Source organism: Pelobates fuscus, chromosome 9 (assembly GCF_036172605.1).
Source record: "Pelobates fuscus isolate aPelFus1 chromosome 9, aPelFus1.pri, whole genome shotgun sequence".
Lineage (NCBI taxonomy): Eukaryota > Metazoa > Chordata > Amphibia > Anura > Pelobatidae > Pelobates > Pelobates fuscus.
Window position 1 is genome coordinate 18395073 of NC_086325.1, and position 25162 is coordinate 18420234.

The following is a 25162-nucleotide window of genomic DNA, read 5'->3' on the forward strand; positions in this document are numbered from 1 at the left end:
AAACAGTCCTGATCCCTGTCCTCTGCACCCAAAACACAGTCCTGATCCCTGTCCCCAGCACCCAACAGCCAGTCCTCCTGATCCCTGTCCCCAGCACCCAACAGCCAGTCCTCCTGATCCCTGCCCCCAGCACCCAACAGCCAGTCCTCCTGATCCCTGTCCCCAGCACCCAACAGCCAGTCCTGAGGCTATTGGGTGCAGAGGACAGCCTCAGGTGGAGCCCCTTCCCACCCAACCAAGATCTCCTCCTGGACACCTGTCCCTCTGCATAATTGGACAATTCCCATCTAAAGCGGACATTTTGCAATTCTGTTGCCAGTTAAGCAAAATTCACAGTTTAGCCAAGAACCCCCTCGTCCTTTACCTTGGTGTGGATATTTGACTAATGAGTAAAAATTAGACATTTCTTTGAGAGATTTTTTTTTTTTTTTTTTAATAGAAAGGCAAATATGAGGCATCATTTCCTCCCCATATTGAATATACAGCTTCTATACTCAGGGAAAATAAGTGTTTTATAAATGTAGACACCAGACCCTTTGAGTGGCAATAACAATGCACCATCAGCCCAATAGTGAAAAAGACATGAAGTGATAGCTTTGTGCTCTATTAAGTTTTTTTTATTTATTTTTTTAAGGAAAGGGTTCCATTTTATCAGCCATGTCCATGTGTGACTCTTTAGCAGTCATGGAGATCACATTACATCAATGGCGCGGCCATGGCTGTAGCTTGGTTTAAATTACAGTTATTCCAAATTAGGAAAGGGCTAATTGCTTTAAAAAAAAAAAAAAAAAGTTGGGGTCAAAATCCTTCATTTGATTTGTTCAAAGGGACTAAACAGTTTGCGGTTTTATTAAAGCAAAGTTTTGAAATGACAATTATACAAATCCCTGGATAGATTTGTGGTTGTGTGAACAGGATATTAACCAGCCCCTCCTTCTAGAATTCTATCCGCAACTGTAATCAGAAAAGGGGATCGTGTGGATCATTTAGGCATCAAAAACACCAATTTGTGACTATTAACAAGTGCGTGTCGTGATAAAACACACAGAAATGTCTGCCTACCTAGGCCGTGAATGGGATGTAGTTGGTGGTGAAAGTAAATAAAGTTACGTTATTAAAATGACACATGGCAAAATGCGAGCAGGGAAATAGTAAAGGTTTATAAAATAATTATTTACTACCAGTGTGTGGTACATCATTTATCTCTAAAGTAAAATATTTTTATTTTGGACTACGCTGTAAATCAGATTCTTTCATCAGATTTCAACTCTCGTCATTTTCAGGAAAGCCCCATTTAACCCATATGTGAGTAATAAGACTCCTAGAGGCGTGATGAAGTGTGACGTGCTCAGGTGACAGACACCAGCCTCAGCCAATGAGGGCAGTGCCTGTGTGGAATGTTAGAGATCCTGGGGTTCTAGGTTTTACCTAGTGCAATTTATATAAATGTGAGGGAAGTGTAGGGGAGGAACATAGAGCATAACGTGGTAGATCAATAGAAATGTCTGAGCACTGTCCTTATTTTAACAATTGGTGACGTGCGTGGACGTTTGTACATGGGATTTAAATATAGTGGTGGCAGGGAAAGGAGCCCTCTCTCTTGGGGACCGCGAGTCAGTTTATTTGAGAGGTTTGGCCACTTGAGCGTATGCAAGTTCAATTTCGCTGGTGGCTGGGCAGGTGCTGGCAAATTCCTCGCGCTCGTAAGCATTCCGGAGATAGCGGTGGATTCCCGAAAACTCTTCTGGGATTTTAAAGCCCCGGTACTTCTCACAAACCACCTTAAAAAAAAAATAAAAAAATAAGAGTGTTAGTGGGTCTAAGTGATTATTTAAAAATAGTAATATTTAAAAGAAATACCAATATTTACTTGCCAAAGATAAAATGTATAAACATTTGGCTTTTGGATGATCACGTCATGACAAACAGCATAACTGCTCACTACAGTGATTATGGCAACAGGAGTCCAAACTGGATGGCAACGATAGCCTGACACAGCTGGGCTCACCTGCTCCCTGTCCATCAATGCCATTCAGGATGGACAGAATCACAATTCATAATGCAGATGTGCAGTGATGATGGTGCTTAGTGAGCCCTTTTATTGACATATCAAGGCATCCCCGATACATAAAGACTATATTCAGCTAATATTGAGAACACATGTCTTCTCCTTGTCAACTGACCTGAACAATGTGCAGCTTAGGGAGGAGATTGCAGTCAGCCAGGGTCAGCTCGTTTCCATCCAGAAATCGGCGATGTGAGACTGTCTCGTCTTCAGCGCAGTTCTCATCGATTTCTTCAGGGAGTGGGGTGTTCATGTAACCATCCAGAACCCGCAAAGCTTTCATGAGCCCGTTCTCCAGAGCTGGGGGATGAGAGGACAATGGGAGAGGGATAAAATATTAAAACTGGCATTTACCGTGCAGCTCTATTAGAATTTTCCCTTATGGGCTTCTCATCCTAAAAGCAATATAGGTCAATCGTGAATCATCAGTATTGTCTGTCACACAGGTTTATCTGATCTCATACAAACAGGTTACAAAGCAGAATCACCTCTAAGAAAGGACTATAAACGATCACATAGAAGTATGAAAGCGGTTTTAGTTTCCCAATCAGAGTGTCCAAACATTCCCTCATTCCTCTCATTGCAAGTTGGTATTAACCGATTGACAGGTATAACATAAAACTGAAAGCTATAGTATAATATGGAAGCACTTACTTTTGTTTGCTGCTGGAGTGGAATTCTTGATATAAGCAGAGAATTTAGCAAATACGTCCAGGCCAGCTGTGTTGGACTCTGGATTCTTGGCTGCTAATTTAGGGTACCTGCATGAATGACATGATAAAGCATTATCAAATAACATGAATTTCATTCACCTACTTTACTCCAGCCTAGAACTGCAACAGAGTTGCCAACAGAAAAAGAGAAGCATGTACTTAGTCTTACTCACGGTCCTACCCAAAATGATACCAAATATTTAGCCACATATTGCACAGCTTCGTGAATGGCCCTGCCGAATGCATTACATTATATCCCGTGCCCATGTCGAACCCCAGGGGCCTAGGCGGCTGTCTAAGTCCACCTTATGGTTTATCCTGCTTTGCCTAAAACAGGGGTGTCCAAAAGGTAGATCCCCAATCTACAACTCCCATGATGCTTTGCATGTCTTTAGAATGAGAGTTTGGCAATAGCCCCGAGTATGTTGTTTTACACAATACTGACAGATTTAATTGCACATTCTAACCAGCAGGAGGCTCTGTTCTCCCATGTACTGTACCGTCTGCTAGACTTGGGCGCTGAATAAATTTTAGTTTCGTTTGAACTGAATTTCGTTCATTCGCTTTTGAACGAAATTCATCCATTATTTTCGTTTTGGAACTTCATTCGGACTAATAAAATTACAATCCGTGCCCCAGCTGCATCTTGCAGCTATTTAGCAGACAACTCCCTAAATCGGTGCCCTACAGGGGTTGCCATATTTATGGGTACCAAATAAGGGAGCGGTGTTTAGGAATTAACTCCTTTTTGGTACTTTATGGCAATCCCACAAGTACTAGGGAGCTATCTACTAAGAAGCAGAGAGAGACCAAAATTACAAAAAGGTAACTACACGAATACCAAGTAAATATGCTTAGTGTTTGTAAATAAGGGAGGTTAAATCCTCCCTCCTGCCCATGCTGCGAGTAGAGACATATCTACAAACTGCGAGCTCACAGTCATAAAGAAAATCTGCTCAGTAACTGATCCGACAAAGGGGGCACTGGCACAGGTCCCCCATGTCCACATGATGGGGCACCTATTTAAATAATTAACTGTACCCATCCACCATGAGTGGGTGCTATTAAACTAAATGGGGGGACCAAGTAGCTATGGGTGGGGGCTCTTAAATGAATGGTCTCTAAACCCCACCCATTGGCGGCGGGTGGAGGCCATAAATAATAAAGTGGGGTGGACCCATCATTCTCCTGCCAGCTCCCGCACTTTTGTAGATTATTATTTGGCCTTTTTGGTGCTGAAAAATTGAATAAAAACTACAATAGGTACACCCCCATTATAATTTATGTCCTCCACCCGCTCCCAATGGGTGGGGCAGTTGGGTCACTCTTTATCCCAATCATTATCTTTAATAGCCCCCACCTGTAGCCAGGAGGTGGATACCTGTTTAGTTTAATAGCTCTTACTTGCGGGGTTTGGGTGGGGGCACATTGGGACTCCGTGTTCCCCCCAGTTAATTTTTAAATAGATGCCACACCATGGGGGCATGGGAATGGATTAGCAGCTGGGCAGCTATGCTAGTCTTTTCTAGAGCCCACTGGATGCTCACTGCTTTGTTGACATGCCTCTACTTACAGCAGCGGGATTTAACCTCCCTTATACTACAATGGGGGGGGGGGTCATATTGACCTCCATATGGTGAGGGGGGGAAGCGTCTATTTTTAAATATTACAAGGATGGAGCTGCGAGCCAGACGGATGAAATTTCGTCCAATAAGCAATTCTGTCTTCGTTTCGTTTGGTTGTAATTTCAATTTGTTCATTCGTCTTTCAGACAAATGGCCAAACTGGCAAAATTTGTACGAAATCGTGTTTGTCCAAAAATGTATGCCTAAGTCTACCATCAGCCATTCGTCATCTTATAAAGGAAATTTAAAAAAAAAAAACAGTAGCACTGTCGAAAATACAATCTAGATATGGAAAGTACACACTATATATATATATATCCAAACACATATAGAGTTTCCATATGTAGATTATATAAAAATTTTCGACAGAGCTACGCCATTATTTTTCGTTTGTTTATATTAGAGGGTGTCAATAAGCTTCGGAGATTTTGCGCTGTAATAGCAGTATATTTTATTTTTTATATTTTCTGTTATGTAATATAGTTTTATATGGTCACTCCTCATGAAGCACTGGCAAAGACGGGGAAGATGCCAATCTACTTACTTTGGTGGGCACAGGGTCTCCTCCAGGAACTCCTCTATCTTGTTGGTGTCTGTTCTGACATCAGTCCCGTATACCATGAATGGAGGCTGAGCACCCGGGGCAAGATGTTTAAGAATATCTGGCTTCCTGGATGAATGGAAACAAGAAGTGAGTGGGTTTTTTTTGCCAAAGAAAATTATAAATAGCTGAGAATCTAAGTCTCTCGACGTCGCCTTAGCTTTGTAGAAAATGCTGTCAAATGATACCAAGATACCAGGAACAAGACCAAAGTCCGTGCAGTCCTAACTTCAGAACATGATGCTCACTGCAAGGATTATGGGGAGACATCAGGGCCGGACTGGGAACTAAAATCAGCCCTGGAAAAAAATTCTATACCAGCCCAATGACACGTCGTACCAGCATAGTGTGCTGATATGCAGGGTGAAAAAATAACTTGAAATTGCAAACTCTTACTCCAACGAAGGAACGCATATAGGGCTTCAAAATAATCAAAAGAGCGCCTTTATTTTAAGTAGACGTACATTTGCATGTAATCAATGTTTCAGTACAACTACTTTGGCCTGTTAAGGACATTTTAGTAATGGGACTGAAATGCTGAATGTCTGCAGTTGCACAACTAAAAAAATTAAGTGATCTGGTTAATTTTGAAGTTCTATGGGTGCGCTCTTCACTTTGAATATGTTATGGTGCATGAGTATGCAACTAGCAACAAGACGGGGCTAATACGTGCTCATTACACACACACATACACACACATATATATATATATATATATATATATATATATATATATATATATATTAATGACATTTATGTGTGTGTTATGCATATATAAATGTATATTACTATATGTGTAAATATTATAGGCATAATTATATGTTACTAATACACACATCAATATACATACATACATACAGTTGCAAGAAAAAGTATGTGAACCCTTTGGAATGATATGGATTTCTGCACAAATTGGTCATAAAATGTGAGCTGATCATCATCTAAGTCACAACAATAGACAATCACAGTCTGCTTAAACTAATAACACACAAAGAATGAAATGTTGCCATGTTTTTATTGAACACACCATGTAAACATTCACAGTGCAGGTGGAAAAAGTATGTGAACCCTTGGATTTAATAACTGGTTGAACCTCCTTTGGTAGCAATAACTTCAACCAAATGTTTCCTGTAGTTGCAGATCAGACGTGCACAACGGTCAGGAGTAATTCTTGACCATTCCTCTTTACAGAATCGTTTCAGTTCAGCCATATTCTTGGGATGTCTGGTGTGAATCGCTTTCTTGAGGTCATGCCACAGCATCACAATTGGGTTGAGGTTAGGACTCTGACTGGGCCACTTCAGAAGGCGTATTTTCTTCTGTTTAAGCCATTCTGTTGATTTACTTCTATGCTTTGGGTCATTGTCCTGTTGCAACGCCCATCTTCTGTTGAGCTTCTGCTGGTAGACAGATGGCCTTAAGTTCTCCTGCAAAATGTCTTGATAAACTTGGGAATTCACTTTTCCTTCGATGATAGCAATCCGTCCAGGCCCTGATGCAGCAAAGCAGCCACAAACCATGATGCCCACACCATGAGGTTTTGATGTTGGTGTGCTGTGCCTCTTTTTCGCCACACATAGTGTTGTGTGTTTCTTCCAAACAACTTAACTTTGGTTTCATCTGTCCACAGAATATTTTGCCAGTACTGCTGTGGAACATCCAGGTGCTCTTGTGCAAACTGTAAACGTGCAGCAATGTTTTGTTTGGACAGCAGTGGCTTCCTCTGTGGTGTCCACCCATGAAATCCATTCTTGTTTAGTGTTTTACGTATTGTAGATTCGCTAACAGGGATGTTAGCATTTGCCAGTGACTTTTGTAAGTCTTTAGCTGACCCTCTAGGATTCTTCTTCACCTCATTGAGTAGTCTGCGCTGTGCTCTTGTCATTTTTACAGGACGGCCTAGGGAGGGTAGCAGCACTGCTGAACTTTCTCCATTTATAGACAAATTTGTCTTACCGTGGACTGATGAACAGCAAGGCTTTTGGAGATACTTTTATAACCCTTTCCAGCTTTATGCAAGTCAGCAATTCTTAATCGTAGGTCTTCTGAGAGCTCTTTTGTGCGAGGCATCATTCACATCAGGCAATGCTTCTTGTGAAAAGCAAACCCAGAACTGGTGTGTGTTTTTTATAGGGCAGGGCAGCTGTAACAAACACCTCCAATCTCATCTCATTGATTGGACTCCAGTTGGCTGACATCTCACTCCAATTAGCTCTTGGAGATGGCATTAGTCTAGGGGTTCACATACTTTTTCCACCTGCACTGTGAATGTTTACATGGTGTGTTCAATAAAAACATGGCAACATTTCATTCTTTGTGTGTTATTAGTTTAAGCAGACTGTGATTGTCTATTGTTGTGACTTAGATGATGATCAGATCACATTTTATGACCAATTTGTGCAGAAATCCATATCATTCCAAAGGGTTCACATACTTTTTCTTGCAACTGTATATATATATATGTGTATTACGGTCAGGATCACATCAATTTACGTCTATTACCTTTTTTTTTAGCCCCAGCCACTTTGTCTCTTTCTCCCCTTCCAAATCTCATCTGTGTGTCTTTTTCTCCCAGAGGGAGGAGAGTAATACCTACTATATGATGTGTAGATGCTGGGAATTATGGGAACCGCGAGGGAGCATGGTAGTTAGCTCCGCCCCCTCCCTCAGTCCTCCTGAACGGACAGTTTTACTGCTGTCAGTATCAGTGAGTGTGCTGCTGGACCGGTTAGGCGGCCGCCCGGCACATTCGCTGATACTGACAGCAGTACAGCACAGGAGATGGGGCCGCCAGGCCGCAAGGTGAGTAATCACCTCAGAGTGTGCCGCCGGACCGGCCCCCCGATGGCACCGACATGCGGCCACGATATTATTAAACTATAGGGCGCAGGGCTCCCTCTCTATCTCCAGCCCCCCAGGTGCCGTGGCCCACCGGGAAATGTCCCGGTATCCCGGTGGGCCAGTCTGGCCCTGGGAGACATTCAGGGTTAGTCACTAAACTGAGCATTCAATGTGAATTTAAAATTTAAGGAAAAAATAGCTGAAAAGGAAATTTAAAAACCACTTTGAATTCACAGAGTTTTCACCTGATTATTTCAACAAGGAGAGAAGATTATTCCAGTATGGCAGGGTGATACTGTGTAGGGCACAGGAAAAGAATAAACCCTGGTATTCAGGAGAGACATTTTTATTTCCAGAACGATAATAATCCGACCTATAAACTATGCTGACATTGGCCGCCTCACACACACACACACACACACACACACAGCAGAGGTCGAGTACGGTAACGTGACCCACCTTATCGACTGCCAGACATTGCCTGAGAATGGTCAGGAAGTCAAAGTGAATTTTACATTTAAGGCCAAAGTGGTAGAATTGGAAACACAGGGGATGTCGAGACTTTCCGTTTTGCCCATTTTAAACTAAAATTGGAAATCCTGACAATTCTCATTTATGGGAATAACCGTGCCCCCCAGCACAGAATGTAATACAGGGGGGGGGGGAGACGTATGGCAGAGATTCAAGACCGTCCCACGACAAATCTTAAAACACTTCTGAGTTGAGGCAGTTTTAACATGAAAAGGGAGTCATCGCAGAGCACATAGTTTGCAAGTTTCGATAATATTTAACTCTTTCCTACCTTATTAGATTTCATGTGAGGGAAAATAGACACACAATAAAAAAACACTAACATTGATTCACTTTAAAATTAAAGGGTTACTCCAACAAAAATAAAATAAAAATGGTTTTAAGAAAACCTTCCTATCCTGACGCCCAAAATGTAAAAAAATGAATGAATAAATAAATAAAGCAGGGGGAGGACAGGATGAGGGGTGGGAAGGGCAGCCATCCAATTGATGTCGGTCGCCATCACGGAACTGACATTAGCCAGCCCGAATATCTTGTTCTGAGCTGGCTAATTAGACCCAAATGATAATGCCGGAGGTAAAGTTACACATCCAGCATCAAGTGGGTTAAACTCTGTGTGTAGAATGTTTCATAGTGAAACGCAGCACATAAAGACTCCAAGCCTCATAACAACGTCAAATGACTAACGGCCATCAGGATTGGAGTAAGCCTTTAAGAAAATAGTCAGAGAAGGTATGGGTGGGATCTGAAAGAGCGATACTTAATAAAGAATAAATCAAACATGAAGAGGTTTTGTTTCCCAATTTAGAATGGGTACATTTGGAAAGAACTCTGTATGGCAGCAACAGAACTTGCTACTTGCTGCCAAACTTGCTCCGTACATGACGGTTTTAACAAACTGCATTAAAAAGTTTTCATTGTATATGGCTGAAGCCACGGTCAATCAGCAGGAAGCACCGCCGACCGGGAGAGGTTTTTCCAAGCTCGTTAGTTTGGCCAAAATTGTGCAATTCCCGACAATTCCTGCTTTTATGAATAACCTTGGCAGTGAATTATAAAACAGCCTCAAATCTTATTTCACTGGCATACAAGAGGTGTTCAAAATGTACCACGACTTCAAATAGCCTTTCAATTGTATTATTTTTAAACAGATCTCTTAGTGGAAGCCTCTCGGCCACGTCCAATAAAAATGATTTATATTGCGCCAGCAAATTTTCTTACAATCCCATAAATAATTACAACACATGCTGCTTTTTCAGAAATTTCAGATATTTATTAGGAACTATTAAAGCTTTTTTTTTTAAATCACTATAAATGTTATTAACATTAGAACATCACACACAGTGACCGATTCTTGCACAAGGCATTCCTTTTTGAAGTAGACGCTCAGGTCCTTAAAGCAGATGTGTGTTAGGTTGTTAGCTCTTAGGCTTGTGTTTAAACTTTTTAGTTATCCAATCCAGTAACGGTGAGTAATATGGCTCCCTGCGTCTGGAATGCACCTCCCACCACACCCATCGTGCCCGTAGCACGTTACCTTCCCTTCCCAGCTCCTGCATCAAATCTGAAACTTTACAACTGGTTTCTGCCCGTCTGTTCTAAATAATAAACATGGTAAATCTGGTAACAACACCTCACATTTCCCCGGCCAAGTTGTCTCGCCTCCTCTAGTGTTCTAGCCAGTTTCGATGCTTTAAATACAAGCAGGCCAAGAATAGACACACTGTTTGAGACATTGTATGCCTGACAATGTGTGTTTACCCCGCTGTATGAGAACGTACAGATCTCCGGACCGCACCTCGCTCCTTACATATCTCTTTGGCAAACAGAGCTAATCTTTACACACCCTCTCTCGCTTTCCTTGCCATGCCCTATCACTAGATAATCTTGGCAGGTCTGCCCTGACAGAAAGTGCAAACAGGAAGGAAAGGGGAAGATTAGCCAAGGGGGGTTTCAAGGGTCGGTCTAAGCAGCATGTTGTATTAGAGCACCCCAAGCTCACTATCGTTTCAGAGAGTAATGGCCGCAGTTGGTAAAAATCAATGCTGATCTATCACAGCGCACCTGGGTTCTGAAATAGCTGCAGGTCGCCCTATATCAAATTGTGCGTATAGTACATGCAGCATGCAACACAAGCAACCGAGACGCAAAATGTCTGCATCAGTTAATAAAGCAATCTCAGTCATCGTATGTGCCAGTGATAAACTACTTAACCCTCAATTCTCTGCTGGGCAGGCGTTTACGGACTATGATCAGTCCCCATACACCAGAACGCAAGGCTCCTGATTGGACTAGGGGAGAGTCTGATGGCGGTAGGCAGGCTATTCCATAGGAAGGGAACCGCCCACGAGAAGTTCTGCAAGCATGAGTTGGCCGTACGGGTGCGAGCAGAGGACAGGAGAAGGTCAGGGGCATACCTGTGGACATGTGAAGAGATACAAGAGGGGCTAAGATTATTCAGTGCTTTATAGGTATTGGTTAGCTCTGAATTGACGCCTATTGGATAGAGGGAGACAATGTAAGGACTGATAGAGGGGGGGGGGAGGTGTGAGAACCAACTAGAGAGGGAAATCAGTCTGGTGGTAGCATTTATTACAGACTGTAGCGGGCAATACAGCTTTTGGGAAGACCACTTAGGAGATGGTTACAATAATCCATGTGGGAAATTACTAGAACATGGACAAGCTCCTTGGTAGCATCTTGCGTAAGAAAGGGGCGGATGCGGGCCATTTTTTTAAGATGGAATCTACAGGATTTGGCAACATACTGGATGTGAAGCTCAAAAGTGAGACCAGAATCAAGTATGACGACAAGACAGAGCGCTTGCAAGGATGGACTTATGTGGGTACCACTAACTTAAAGGGAGAGCGAGAGAGGAGGATCAGTATTGGGAGGAGGAAAGACAAGGAGTTCAGTTTTAGAGAGATTGAGTCTCAGAAAGCGGGAGGACATCCAGTCAGAGATGGAAGAGAGGCAAGCAGTGACACATTGCAGCACAGCAGTGGTGAGGTCTGGGGAGGAGAGATATATCTGGGTGTCATCAGGGTATTGGTGGTAGTGGAATCCAAATGAGGCAATAGGTTTGCCAAGAGAGGCAGTATAAAGAGAAAAGAGAAGGGGACCAAGGACAGAGCCTTGGGGGACTCCAACCGAGACAGGACGAGGGGAGGAGGTATCATTAGAAAAGGAGACACTGAATGAGCATTGGGAGAGATAGGAGGAAAACCACAAGAGGACAGAGTCACAGAGACCGAGTGATTAAAGAGTTTGAAGAAGGACATATCATCACATACATGTTAACGTTTTCTTCTCTCACCTCTTCATATCAATCGTGGTGACGTTAAACGTAACTCCTTTTAACCAGAGAACCATGAACAGCCGCTGGGAGAAAGGGCAGTTCCCAATGCTTTGACCATCACTTCCAGCCTAGTGAAAAGAGAAACAATATATTAAAATGGTTGTATTCGAATTTTCGCAAACAGTCAGGAGCCATGCTTTGAGCAACAATGAAGGCTAATGTTGGCATGTCAGGCACAGTGTGCCAAAGGTGAGACACTAATGACTTAACACAAAACAGAAGGAAAGCTGCAATTTAACATGAGACTAGATAAATATATATATTTGGAGAAACAAAATCGTAGCATCTAAGTTACACATTAACAATGAACATGTTGTGAAAAAGAGTGGAACAAGTTAGACAGAGTGAAAGTGACTCACTGAACGAGGGAGGGAGAGAGAGAGGGAAGGAGATGAGACAGCCAAAAACACAGACAGGGTGAAGGAAGAAAGGGAGGGGAGAGACTACACCAGAACCACAGAAACGTCATAATCCCAAAGAGATCAGAATTCCCAAACGGCTGATTAACAAACAGCCCAACGCTTTCTGTCCAGGTTAACACAGCAGTGGAGACAATGCTTTATAAAGTAGATTTTAACCAACATTTACTGACATGACATACACAGACCAAAATGAAAACACTAATATTGCAAAGCTGATAAGGATGCGGAAAATATGGCCACAGATGGGCTAGGAAAGGGTTTTGGATGGCTACCAAGTTCTGAATACAAGTGGGCTTTGTTAAGAAACTCTGGACAGAAACAAGTATGTAAATGTATGCAGTGTGTGTGAACAAATGACATGGAGGGGTGATGGGACATGGTCTATAAAACACAGCAGAGGAGCATTTTACAGAAATCAGACATCTTGTTGGATCAAATTATTACTCTTGTACATAGTAGCTTTTATCCTTCTAAATGATACCTAGGCGAGTGAGAATTAGTGAGTGCAGAATTGGGCGAGTGGCTAGTAAATGGGAGGTGGAGTTAAGTCAACGTGAAGATCAGTGAATGCTTGGATGAACGTGAGGTTTAGGGAATGAGGAGCGGAGGGTATGTGGTGATGGTGGTAAGCCAACGTGAGTTTTAGTAAATGAGAGGTGGAGGGTATGTGGTGATGGTGGTAAGCCAACATGAGTTTTAGTAAATGATAGGTGGAGGGTATGTGGTTATGGTGGTAAGCCAACGTGAGTTCTAGTAAGTGAGAAGTGGAGGGTATGTGGTTATGGTGGTAGTAAATGAGAGGTGGAGGGTATGTGGTTATGGTGGTGATGGTGTGTAAAAGTGAAGATTAGGGAGTGCAGGGTTCGTCCTGACGTGAGATTTCCCCAGCACAGTATTTAGTGAAGGTAACAGTTGGGCAGTAAGCATGGAGCAGGAAGCGTAGCCCTGCCAGATCTCACATACTTGGCACACAGTCTCCTACACATTCCCCACACATCCTGCAGACACACCCACGGCTCCACGCTTCAATGGCAGCAGCAAGTGTGTGTGAAGGTTACTAATGAGCCTGCAGACAGGACGCTAGGATTAAAAACCCAGCATGCGCAGGGCATAAGAACAAAACAGCAAGGAGAACGGCAACATTTAATTATTGGGCCAAAGTAGAAACAGCAAGGAGAGGGCGAGGGGCTAGGTATCCAGAAAAGGAATGTGAGTGGCAACGAAGGGTGTGGGTGTATTACAAAGAGAACAAACACTCAGTTACTAAAAGATACAAGGTCAACAAGCCAATCAGAAGCTCAGATTAGGAGCATTCTCTGAGAGCATTCTGGGTCCAAGTAATGCCAGGAGGACAATGCATCATTGAAACAATAAATTAATTATACCATCAGGAGGTATAAGGCACAGACTGGCAACATTTTGGGTGTGCTTCAAACTGCAAAATAAAATGTATCCAAGTCGTTTTATAGGACGATTACCTTTCCAAACGTGGCCTTTACATCTTTCCATTTAGCGATTGAAAGTATTACTTTACCGTATGTGGTTTTCTTCCCAATCACTCTCAGAGTGTTAATTATCTTTCCTTTTTCTGTTAATTATTTTTTTTTTTTTTTTTTTTTTAAATTCTTTATTTTGGTGTGCATAGAAATTACAAACTTGCCGGCACTGCCACAACAGCAGGTGCCGGCGGTTCTGGTATAGCAGACATAAGTTACAACTGCACAAATTTTTTATCTTTAACATACAAGCTTGGTTTCAGGCGAAGTGGTAGCTATGTCGGTGATCACGCAACATGCAGCGTAGAAAAGTAGACAGGAGTGTATATGCAAACTGACATTAAAAAAAAATAAAATAAAAAATAAGATAATTACAGGCATGTACAAGCTCAGGTGTCTGACATAATGATATTTGCCCTAATTCTTGCCTGCGTCACATCCTAGGGAGTCTTGCTATAAAATTATGTCGAGTAAAAGCATGAATAAAACAAAACAATAAGTAACGCAAAGAAAACTTTAGTGTAGTCGCTTAAATGTAAACCAGCTAATTTCTAGTAGCTAGCCTCTGCTTTATAGATTCCACTGGGATTTCCCTGCCTCTTACTGCTAATGGCAATACATATGCGGGCAGGTAGGTAGGCTAGGTAATGCCCAGGTCCGTACTAGGAGTAGTCACTTAGGCATAATAAAAAAAAAAAAAAAAAAAAAAACCATAACAATAATGCTTTTAAATACATAGAACAGGCTCATGTGGTCTTAGGTCACGTAGCTTAAAAGAAAAGACATATTATTAGGGACAGGTTTGTCTCATAATTTAAGATGCCAATATTAGTTACTGTCCAATATATGTGTTGCTAGCTGTAAAGGGAAGTGCCTCACTGAGAGAGTCCAAGACATAGTCTTTAAGTGGCTTAGTGTGGCTGGGGACCAGTCTTGTGGCGTGTCGGCTGATGATATTCTCTCTAGGGGCCCTTGTAGCCAAGCTTAAGTATGGTTAAGGAGGGTGACTTAGCATGTAAGCTTGGTTCTCGTATGTGAGACACTCATACCAGGTAGGTGTGGGTCTGTGGGGCACATAAGCAAAATGTCCACATGAGTCTCTGTTTAACTGATGCCCTCTGTGAGCTGAGCATGGTCCCACTGCAAACCGGCTGTCAGGCTTTGTCAGAGCTGGCTGGGACGTGTTGTCTGGTAATCCAGGAGAGGTGTGCGGCATCTTGCATGTGAGACCGGCTTCCCGACTCGTCTGAAAGGTAGATTTTCATCTGCTGAGTGTCGTTAGTCCTTACTGTGGTACGTGCGCTGCCCTGCTGTGTCTCCATCTCTTCCTTCTTCACCCGGCCTGCCAGGGAGCTAAAGTGAGTGCTTATAGCTGGTTACTGTTGTTATTGGGCCAGTTTGTGTCTGAATGCTGTGCTGTTAGATATATTGATTGGGGAGGAATGCAGCGTTATGTCTAGGGCCCCGCTCTGCCTACTCACTGTGAGGTGCCTGTCATGTCCGTTCTGCGGGATGAGTGGTCTGTATCAGGCGCCATGAGGCGATGCTGTCACACGTGGCCTCCGCCATCTTAACTTCAGGCAGTCTCTGTGAGCTCTCCGAGTGCGGCCACGGGGTGAGGACCGGGATTACCCCCCCGGTCCATGGGGGGGGATCAGGGCCAGGTCCATTCCGGTGCAGCGTGGTTATCGGGCTCCAGGTGGCAGGATAGTGGAGCGGCGGCCGTCCACTCCACTCACCGCCAAGAGAGCTCCCGCCCGCTGCGGCAGAGAACTCCCCTCCGGGGGACTAAAACCCATCAGGCAAGCCTCTCCCCGGTCCGGTGGCCCCCCTCCATCGAGGGTCGCAGTGTTGGGTAAGTTAGATGATTTTAAATCAGTTGTAGTGGCCTTTTTTGGTCATTATGTGCGGGAGCTGATCTTCCCTGCGACCGCTCCGCTCGGCGGTCCGGCCCCGCCCCCCCTGTTAATTATTTTTACACCGTGAGTGAATGGGTTAGATGTAGTTTGTTATTGGTGGGAGGGGGGAATAAATACTCAGAGCTAACAAGGTAATACTGCCCGGGGAAGACATCTCCGGATGGTAAATTAGCCCCTATGTCAGCATAACAATAACGGTAAAAACAGGACACAGCAGAAAGAAACAAAAGGGCAAAACAACAAACAAACAAGATTTAGGAGAAGAATTGTATTATGGGAGGTTTGATGTAGATCAAAATTACACCTTTAACGCACTCTAATTGTTGTCCGAAGTCCAAACCATGAGCCCGCACCCCTGTGACAAATCTATTTTGTGTAAAAGCTATTGAGCCCGTTCCATTTTAAAATGTTTTTAAAGGGGAATTACCATCACTTAAAAATAATGAAGGGCTGTCATGCTGGTGGCGGCTTGGGCAGATACCTAGTAATTTTGTTGCTTAGCATAGTATCCGAGAGATGACAGATGGCAGTCACAGAACTCAAAACTGGTTAATGGAGTTCTGACAGACTTCAGAAAATAGTATTCATGCATGAATGGAATGCCTGTCTCTGGGATTTGAACAGAGAATATAATGAAATAAAGCTTTTTGCAACAGTTATAATGGGGTATTGCTAAGGTGCAAAATGTATTTGTATTCAACACACAAAAACAACAATGACCCTTCCCCGCCAAAAAAACCCCAAAACAAAAATACAGGTACCAGGAAAAAAATATATCTATAAAGCTCACCGTCAATGGTGGCCTATAGGCTGAAAGAAAATCATTGGAAATACTGTTCGTTCCAATAAACCTGCACGAAATAACGTGGCGCTTACTGCTTAATTTTAGGTCTGTAGTACCCCTTTAAAAGTAGGTTACGTGAAAATAAAAATAAAATAAAACCAGTTTTTTATATATTATGCTAATTGTTAAAATAACATGTTTTTTTACACACTTTTAGTCTTCATTGTCCGTGACAGGTTTATGGGAGTGAACGCAGGACTTATCTTTCTGCATTTGTATCCATTTTTTGTATCACTCAGCCTTGTTACAATGCAGCCGCCCATCCCATGTGTTCCCTATTAAGGGTTATTAATGTATAGGGGTGTCTATAAAAAATACCCCTTTCTGTCTCACTAGAGATCTTTGCCAAAAGCTCAAGGAAGCAAGGTGAATGGTTAGAGTTGGGACCCACCTGGGGGGGTCTGACTTGACGTTGGCAGGTGGGCTCATCCTCTCATGGCCATTGGAGGTAACTAAAAAAACCTCCATTTGTTTAAAAATACATAGGGATTAAGGAGAGAGCGCAGGTAACTTGTTTTTCTTTGTTTATATATTATGCTAATTGTTAAGATAACACTTTTTTTTTTTTTACACACTTTTAGTCTTCATTGTCCGTGACAGGTTTATCTCACTGTTGCAGGATCTCTACATCAATAAGGGAAAATTGTTTACCAAACTGCTATACAGACTTCAGGCTGTGTTTTACCCAGTAACAAGCCCTGTTTACATGGTGATATGGCAACACTAACCTGATTTCCCTGATTAGCCGGGTACATTTTTGTAACCTTTTTTGTTATGTAAACTGGCTGCATTCAACCTTTAAATAAATGCCTAAAATCTGTTCTTCTCAAACAGTTCAGGATTAGTCAGTGCGGTTCCTTAAAAAAAAAAAAAAAAAAAGGTTCACTAGGATTCATTTAAAGTTACACAAACATGTATTCCTGACCCTATAGTGTTAAAAACTCTATCTAGCCCCCCTGTCATGATTCTCCCCCCACCACCCCTAAATATTGTAAAACCTTACGTTTATTCCAGTCTGCTGCTGCTGGTTCTGCCACTGATGGCCTCCTTGGCTGACATCATCAACAGCCAGCACAAGCCAAACAAAGCCCTGGCCAATCAGCATCTCCTCACAGGGATTAATTCAATGCATTTCTAGGAGTAAAGTTGTTCAGTGTCTGCATGCAGAAGGTGACTGAATGTCAGTCACACTGTGCAGCACTGCCCCAGGAAGCTCCTCTAGTAGCCATCTGATGAGTGGCCAGTGGAGGTAACGTAAACACTGCCTTTTTTCTGAAAAGACAGTGTTTACTGTGTAAGGCCTGCAGGAACTGATTATGCTCACCAGAACGAATACAATAAGCTGTAGTTGTTCTGGTGACCATAGTGTCCCTTTAATTAAAGCCTTGCCATCTAGGCCAATGGCAGCCAGTAAGAAGGCTTGTATTATTAAAATAGATATACTATGGCAGGAAAGTGAAGTTGTGTATATCACTTATGACAACTGATCAAACATTCAGCTCAAAAAGCTAATAAACATGTAGGAAATAAGTAGCAGGATAGCTAAAAATATGGTGAACTTTTAGGGTTAAATCATTAATTTTTTTTAAATGGACAGTGGAGTGTCAATAATAGTGGCTGTAATAAAGTAATGGCTGTAAGTGGAGCGGTTGCAGGGTGTGAAGTAACTGCTAAACCCAGGTCCCTGGGTGACTGACCGCTCTGCACATCCTGCGAGAGAATCTTTGTCTCGCGGTTTAGTGGCAGGGCTACAAGATATGTAAGCTGGTGGCCCAGATCGCTCATCCCAGACAGGTCTCTGTCATGCCCAGAATAGCGAGTGATACACACATATATACAAGAGGTGAACACTCCATTTAAATACCTCTTTGCAAGAACCCCATAACCGCATTCTAGTAGATACATAAAATGACTTCTGCCCAACGCAGGACTTTACAAAGGCCAGCTATACGTCCGAAACCTTGTCTTTTATCATCTTGATTTGTTAAAAAGGAGAGTTCACTGAGAGCGTGTTGGACCATTATTCATTTTGTAGAACAGAGTGCAGGCCCGCGCATGCACATACATTCCTGGGCTCTCATTCTGTGCCAGGGAGACAGCTTGAGACAGCCTGGATAAATCCGTTTACAGATATTCCTTTCCTGGCTGTTAAAAACGCTACTTCCAGTAGTGATGGTGTGGTGGAATCTCGGTAAAAATAAATTTAGTAGGCCGAGATTACCACGTGGCATGTGTACGTGCATATGCTGACGTATCGATCAGTTGGTTGCACGAGGCAAGATACGATCAGTAGTGTACGGAGCATGTGCAAGAATACAGGATATAGTATTCCCCTCCTCCATTGTGCTGGACAGGCCATGCGGTCAAACAGGAAGTTAATTCTTATTTGTGTTGATTGGTTAAGAGAATGTGCGGGTGGAGCTTAATATGGGAGGAGTTATATGCCTATATAAGGAGCCTGCACTATTGTCCGGGGCTCAGAACTTGTGGTATTTTGGTGACGCTAGTCCCTCTGAGTCCCGATCGGTGATCCAATAAAGAATCTCTTCCTTCCTGAAGAAACCTGTGTCCATCTCTCTGTGCTTGGCTTCCGTCAGTTTCTCCGGTATCATTTGGTGCATTGGCCGGGAAGCTCATCGTTCAACGGTAGCTGAGAGGCAGAGGCGTGAGACGGTCTATCTTTGCCCACGTTCTCTACGGCTGCACCCCTGAACTTCTGCGTGGACCTCCCTTCGTCTCGGCGCCACTGGGCCGTTGTCCAGGAGATCATCGGCCTCTACGTGAGAAGTGCTGGGGTGTCCCCGTCTGTAGCGGATTGGTACCGGGCTGTCCCACGACATGTATGAGAATAAGTGTATTTGGTCATATGGCTGGTTTAATGTGTATGTACATGTATAGAAAGCATGGTATCCGGGTATAATGACAGTTAAATGTATGTAAAGAATTGTATTCCTCTAGTTGTTCGGTAGAATCATTCAAATAAAACAAGGGAATGAAACTACCGAACAACCAGACCACCCAGGAATGAGTGTGCCTCCAATTACCGTTTGCAACAATGTTGCAAACAGGTAATTGGCAATCAGTGCAGTGTGGTCTTTGTCCTCTGGGTGGCCGCCATTCGGGAAACAAACACGTGGCGGCGGCCATCTTAAACTACCGAACAGCGGTGTTTTGCCGTCGAGTGTCTGGAACTAAAATCGGACACTTGACTAGGCAAACACCGCTGAGACCTCCATACTTCCAGAAATTCGTATGGAAACTACCGAATGACCCGCCGTTCGGTAGAAAGAGCCCCATAAACAAGGGAATTCATTCAAACCCTCTCCAGGCTCTATAACACAGGCAATTCGCCTGTTTTCATTCCCTTGTTTGTGACCGACCGCAGGGCCAAAATGCATGGAACTGTTTTCGGATACTTTACCCATGCGGTCGGTCAAATCTTTGGAACCCCATATCTCACGAACCATTCATCCGAATGGGCTAATTTTTAAGTATGTTGGTCCCCCAGAATAGAGCTATCTGGGGATGTTGGATTTGTGGATGTACCCCAAGTATTTAGGGTACATCCAAAACTCGGGGAAAACTGTGTACACAATAAGGGGATTATGATGCTAGAGGAGGGGAGGAGATCTGTGGGAGGTTACTACTTAGAGATTGGATAATGTCTTAAGTGATAGAACCTCCTCCCTTGCATGGGAGAGGGCTTTATAAGGAACTGTGGAATAAAGCTTGTCAGTCTACTCCTGAAACTGTGTGTCGTCCAGTTATTGGGATTGCGATGGGGATACTGCTGTATTACTTTACCTGCTGGAAACCTTGCCTATGGACTTAACATCACCTTGTTCCTGAGCCTCACTGGAATCTCTAGTGGAGAATAGCTGTGCAAGATCGGCTCTCCGCTACATTGGTTGGCAGCGGTGGGATCCAAACTCACAGAGGAACAAGCGTAAATGGAGTACGGATGGAGATTGATTTTTCTGCGCTAAAACGCTCCACGCTAAAGGACCTCCTAGAGGCAAGGGGTATACAAGCCAGCAATAAGAAGAAAGCAGTACTTGTTACAGAACTCATGGCAGAGTACAGAATGGAGGGCGATTCAGTTCCGGCACAGAGGGAGCCGGGAGGAACACCACAAGGATCGGAATTCCAGAGGCAGGTTCAGTTCAGGCTATCCTTTTATGGGGAAAACCCCCCAACAGAAATTGTTACCAGGACAATGGCCGAGGTACAAGAATTCATCCTAAGGACACAGGCACCAGAACAAAGCTCTGCAATTAATGTGCCACAGGAAGGTAAGCCTAAAATACCATACCAGGCTTTTAAAACATATGTGGAGGCAGAGGAAGATATAGACGCTTTCCTGCAAGACTTTGAAAGACTGTGTGCACTGCATAAAATTAACGCAGAGGACTGGGTACCTATTTTGGCCGGAAGGTTAACCGGGAGGGCAGCAGAGGCATATCGGACTGTACCTAATGACGAAATAAGGAATTACAGTAAAGTGAAAGAAATTATACTCGCCAGGTATGCTATAACACCCGAGGCATACCGGCGGAGGTTCCGGGATCTAAAGAAAACAGAGAAGGACTCGCACGCAGAGTGGGCATGCCGATTACAGGGGGCAGCGCTCGGGTGGGTGCAAGCTAGCAAGGCACGTTCTATGGAGGATGTAATACAAATGTTGCTGATGGAGCAGTTCTATGAGGGAGTAACCAATGAGGTCCAGGAATGGGTAAGGGACAGAAACCCTACTTCCCTTACCGAGGCGGCTAGGAAAGCGGATGACTACCTGGATGCACGCAGGTCACAAAAACCTGCAGCTCCAAAAGCAACCTTTAAAACATTCGGGGGAAACAACTACACCCCAGCTCCACCGAGACCGCTACCACCACCTCCACCACCCGCTGCACAGCCCCGGTTCCGACAACCCACCGCTGGCCCCTGTCATCACTGCCAGAAGTGGGGACATTATAAAAGGGAATGCCCACAGCTACGGGACCGTTCCACCTGGATTCGTCCAGGCCCACCTCCACCCAGGGCGGCCGCAGCCCACCACTACCAGGACCTAGTCACCACCCCATATGGTTCCGCAGTCCCCATTACTACTGTGGAACAATGGGAGGTACTGCACGAGGCAGATCCGGTCCAGGCCAATGTGGATAATCTACGGCACCATCGACAGACGGTATATCTGAATGGTACAGCAGTCCGGGGATTACGAGATTCGGGAGCCACCATCACTTTGGTACAGAGCCACCTGATTTCAGATCAGGCAAAACTGAACAAAACTGTTGCCGTCCGGGTAGCTGGGGGAGCAGTGTACCGGCTACCTACAGCAAGGGTACATTTACATTGGGGAGCGGGGGCAGGGGAAGTGGAGGTGGGGTTGATGCCACATTTACCGGCGGAGGTTTTATTGGGGAACGATCTGGGGAGGCTCACTTCTGCTTTTGAGCCCCAGTCACCCACCACAGGAGAGGTCAACCCTGTAGTCACCCGACAACAGGCCCGCACCCAGGACCACAACACACTGCCGGAGGTCCAGGTAAGCAACCCTACCCCCCCCTCTAGAATGTGTCCCCTGGGCTCCACCTAATGAATTTGTAGCTGAAGTCGCAACAGACCCCACGCTTCAGGTGTATAGGGACAAGGTTGGCACGGGTTCCCCCGGGGCGGAGGGAGAGAAGTTTATCTGGGATAAACAACTTTTATACAGGGAAACAACCAAACAGATTACGGGGTTAGACCCGATAGCGAGGAGACAATTAGTGGTACCACAGCGGTACCGGGCTGAATTACTCCGGATAGCGCATGATATTCCGCTATCCGGACATCTAGGGGTTAGTCGCACCAGGTACAGACTAACCCAGAGTTTCTTCTGGCCAGGGATTAGCCAGGAAGTACGCAGATATTGCACGACTTGCGATACCTGCCAGAGAGTGGGAAAAAGGGGGGATCGCAGGAAGGCTAAACTTCACCCCTTACCCATAATAGAGGAACCTTTTAGCCGAATAGCGGTGGATCTGATAGGCCCCCTCAATAAAGTTAGCCCGTCAGGAAAACGGTATATTTTAACGGTCGTAGATTATGCCACCAGGTATCCAGAAGCAGTGGCTCTGACCAACATCCACGCTGAGACGGTCGCGGATGCCCTCATGCGGATATTCTCCCGGATGGGATTACCCAGGGAGATTATCTCGGATCAGGGTACCCAGTTTACCGCAGAATTCACCCAACACCTCTGGAGGATCTGTGGCATTAAGCCTATTATCAGCGCCCCTTACCACCCCCAGACGAACGGGCTCTGCGAACGATTCAATGGTACCTTGAAGCAGATGCTCCGAACCTTCGCAGAGACCCACAAGGACTGGGAACGATTCCTGCCGCACCTCCTATTTGCATACCGGGAGGTGCCGCAGGAATCCACAGGGTTCTCCCCGTTTGAATTATTGTTTGGAAGGAGGGTCCGAGGCCCATTGGATCTTATTAGAGAGCATTGGGAGGGAGACCGGAGCACAGATGGCACTCCCATCCTACCATATGTGTTGGCCTTTCGGGACCGCCTAGAAGCGTTGACCAAGACGGTACGGGAAAACCTTCAGGAGGCCCAGACCCGCCAGCGTACATGGTATGATCGGGGAGCCAGGGACCGTAGCTTTCAGGTCGGGCAGAAGGTACTAATTTTAAAACCTGTCTGACATGATAAGTTACAGGCCGCCTGGCAGGGCCCATATAAGGTGGTGGAGCAAAGATGCGATACCACCTATATTATCGGCCCCTGCACAGGGACTGGGGGGCGACGCATGCTCCATGTGAACATGCTGAAGCCCTACCACGAGCGTACTGAGGAGGTAACCGCCATCTGTGCCCCTAACACGGAAGAGTTTGACAGCTTACCCCTCCCCGATTTGCTGGGGGATGGGCAGCTGTCCGGAGATTTAGGGGAGGTTACGCTGGGAGATCGGCTGAGCCCACAGGAGCGGATCGAGGTACAGCAACTATTGGAAGAGAAACGCGACACGTTCTCTAATGTACCTGGATACACGCCTCTGGCAACTCACCGGGTCGAGACCCCAGGGCAACTACCCATGCGCCAGACGCCATACCGCATTCCAGAAGCGGTACGGGCAAACATGCGTAAAGAGATCGACGAAATGCTCCAACTGGGGGTGATTGAACCCTCAGACAGTCCTTGGGCATCTCCTGTAGTCCTCGTACCAAAGCGAGACGGTACGACCCGCTTCTGCGTGGACTATAGGAGATTGAACGAGAAGACTGTATCTGACGCCTATCCGATGCCCCGGATAGACGAGTTACTGGACAGAATGGCCAGGGGCCAATACCTCACCACTATTGACTTGTGTAAAGGGTATTGGCAAATCCCCCTGGCCCCAGACGCCATCCCGAAGTCGGCCTTTGTCACCCCATTTGGCTTGTACCAGTTTAAGGTCATGCCATTTGGGATGAAAAACGCCCCAGCCACCTTCCAAAGGATGGTGGATCGACTCCTAGATGGATTCCAGGACTATACATGTGCCTACCTGGACGATATTGCTATTTTTAGCAATACGTGGCAGGAACACTTAGCTCACATCGGAGCTGTACTAGATAGGATAAGGGAAGCAGGTCTGACCTTGAAGCCGGCCAAGTGTAGTATCGGCATGGCTGAGGTACAATACCTGGGACATAGAGTAGGGTGCGGTAAACAAAAACCCGAACCCGCCAAAGTAGAGGCTGTAGCCCAGTGGCCCACCCCTAGGACTAAGACCCAGGTTTTAGCGTTTCTAGGGACAGCAGGGTATTACCGGAAGTTTGTTCCCAATTATAGCGCCCTGGCCAAACCCCTCACTGACCTGACCCGTAAGAACCTTCCCCGCCAAGTAAACTGGACCCCGGAGTGTGAGCAGGCATTCCAACAATTGAAAAATGCACTGATAAATGCCCCTGTCTTGGCAGCTCCCAATCCAACTAAACGTTTTCTTGTTCACACAGACGCTTCTATGTTTGGATTGGGGGCAGTACTGAGTCAAGTCGGGGCCGATGGCGGGGAACATCCAGTGGCTTACATCAGTCGCAAACTGTTACCTCGAGAAGTAAGCTACGCCGCCATCGAAAAGGAATGCCTGGCTGTGGTGTGGGCCCTAAAGAAGCTACAACCCTACTTATATGGACAGCCCTTTTCCTTGCTCACGGATCACAACCCGTTAGTCTGGCTGAACCGGGTGGCTGGAGACAACGCCAGGCTGCTGCGCTGGAGTTTGGCGCTACAGCCTTTTGACTTTAATATCCAGTACCGGCCGGGTAAGCAGAATGGAAATGCTGACGGGTTGTCAAGACAAACTGACTTAGAGAAATGATCCGTGAGCCCCCGGACATCCCCAAGCCGATCCGTGTTGGATCAGACTGTGTATGCCGGCTTGTGGGCAAGGGGGAGCAGTGTAGCGGATTGGTACCGGGCTGTCCCACGACATGTATGAGAATAAGTGTATTTGGTCATATGGCTGGTTTAATGTGTATGTACATGTATAGAAAGCATGGTATCCGGGTATAATGACAGTTAAATGTATGTAAAGAATTGTATTCCTCTAGTTGTTCGGTAGAATCATTCAAATAAAACAAGGGAATGAAACTACCGAACAACCAGACCACCCAGGAATGAGTGTGCCTCCAATTACCGTTTGCAACAATGTTGCAAACAGGTAATTGGCAATCAGTGCAGTGTGGTCTTTGTCCTCTGGGTGGCCGCC

General features: G+C 45.0%; 1 protein-coding gene across 1 annotated transcript in view; it reads right to left on the minus strand.

Moving 5' to 3' along the window:
- Positions 1–835: 835 nt before the first annotated feature.
- CLIC1 (chloride intracellular channel 1) overlaps positions 836–25162 on the minus strand; it is a 53603-nt gene continuing 29276 nt past the window's right edge. Inside the window, exons 2-6 of the mRNA XM_063431396.1 lie at positions 11693–11802; positions 4948–5073; positions 2720–2826; positions 2184–2365; positions 836–1781 (exon numbers count right to left, since the gene is read on the minus strand). Coding sequence (XP_063287466.1) covers positions 1620–1781; positions 2184–2365; positions 2720–2826; positions 4948–5073; positions 11693–11802 — 687 coding nt within the window. The 3' untranslated portion in view covers positions 836–1619. The remainder of the gene's footprint in view (positions 1782–2183; positions 2366–2719; positions 2827–4947; positions 5074–11692; positions 11803–25162) is intronic.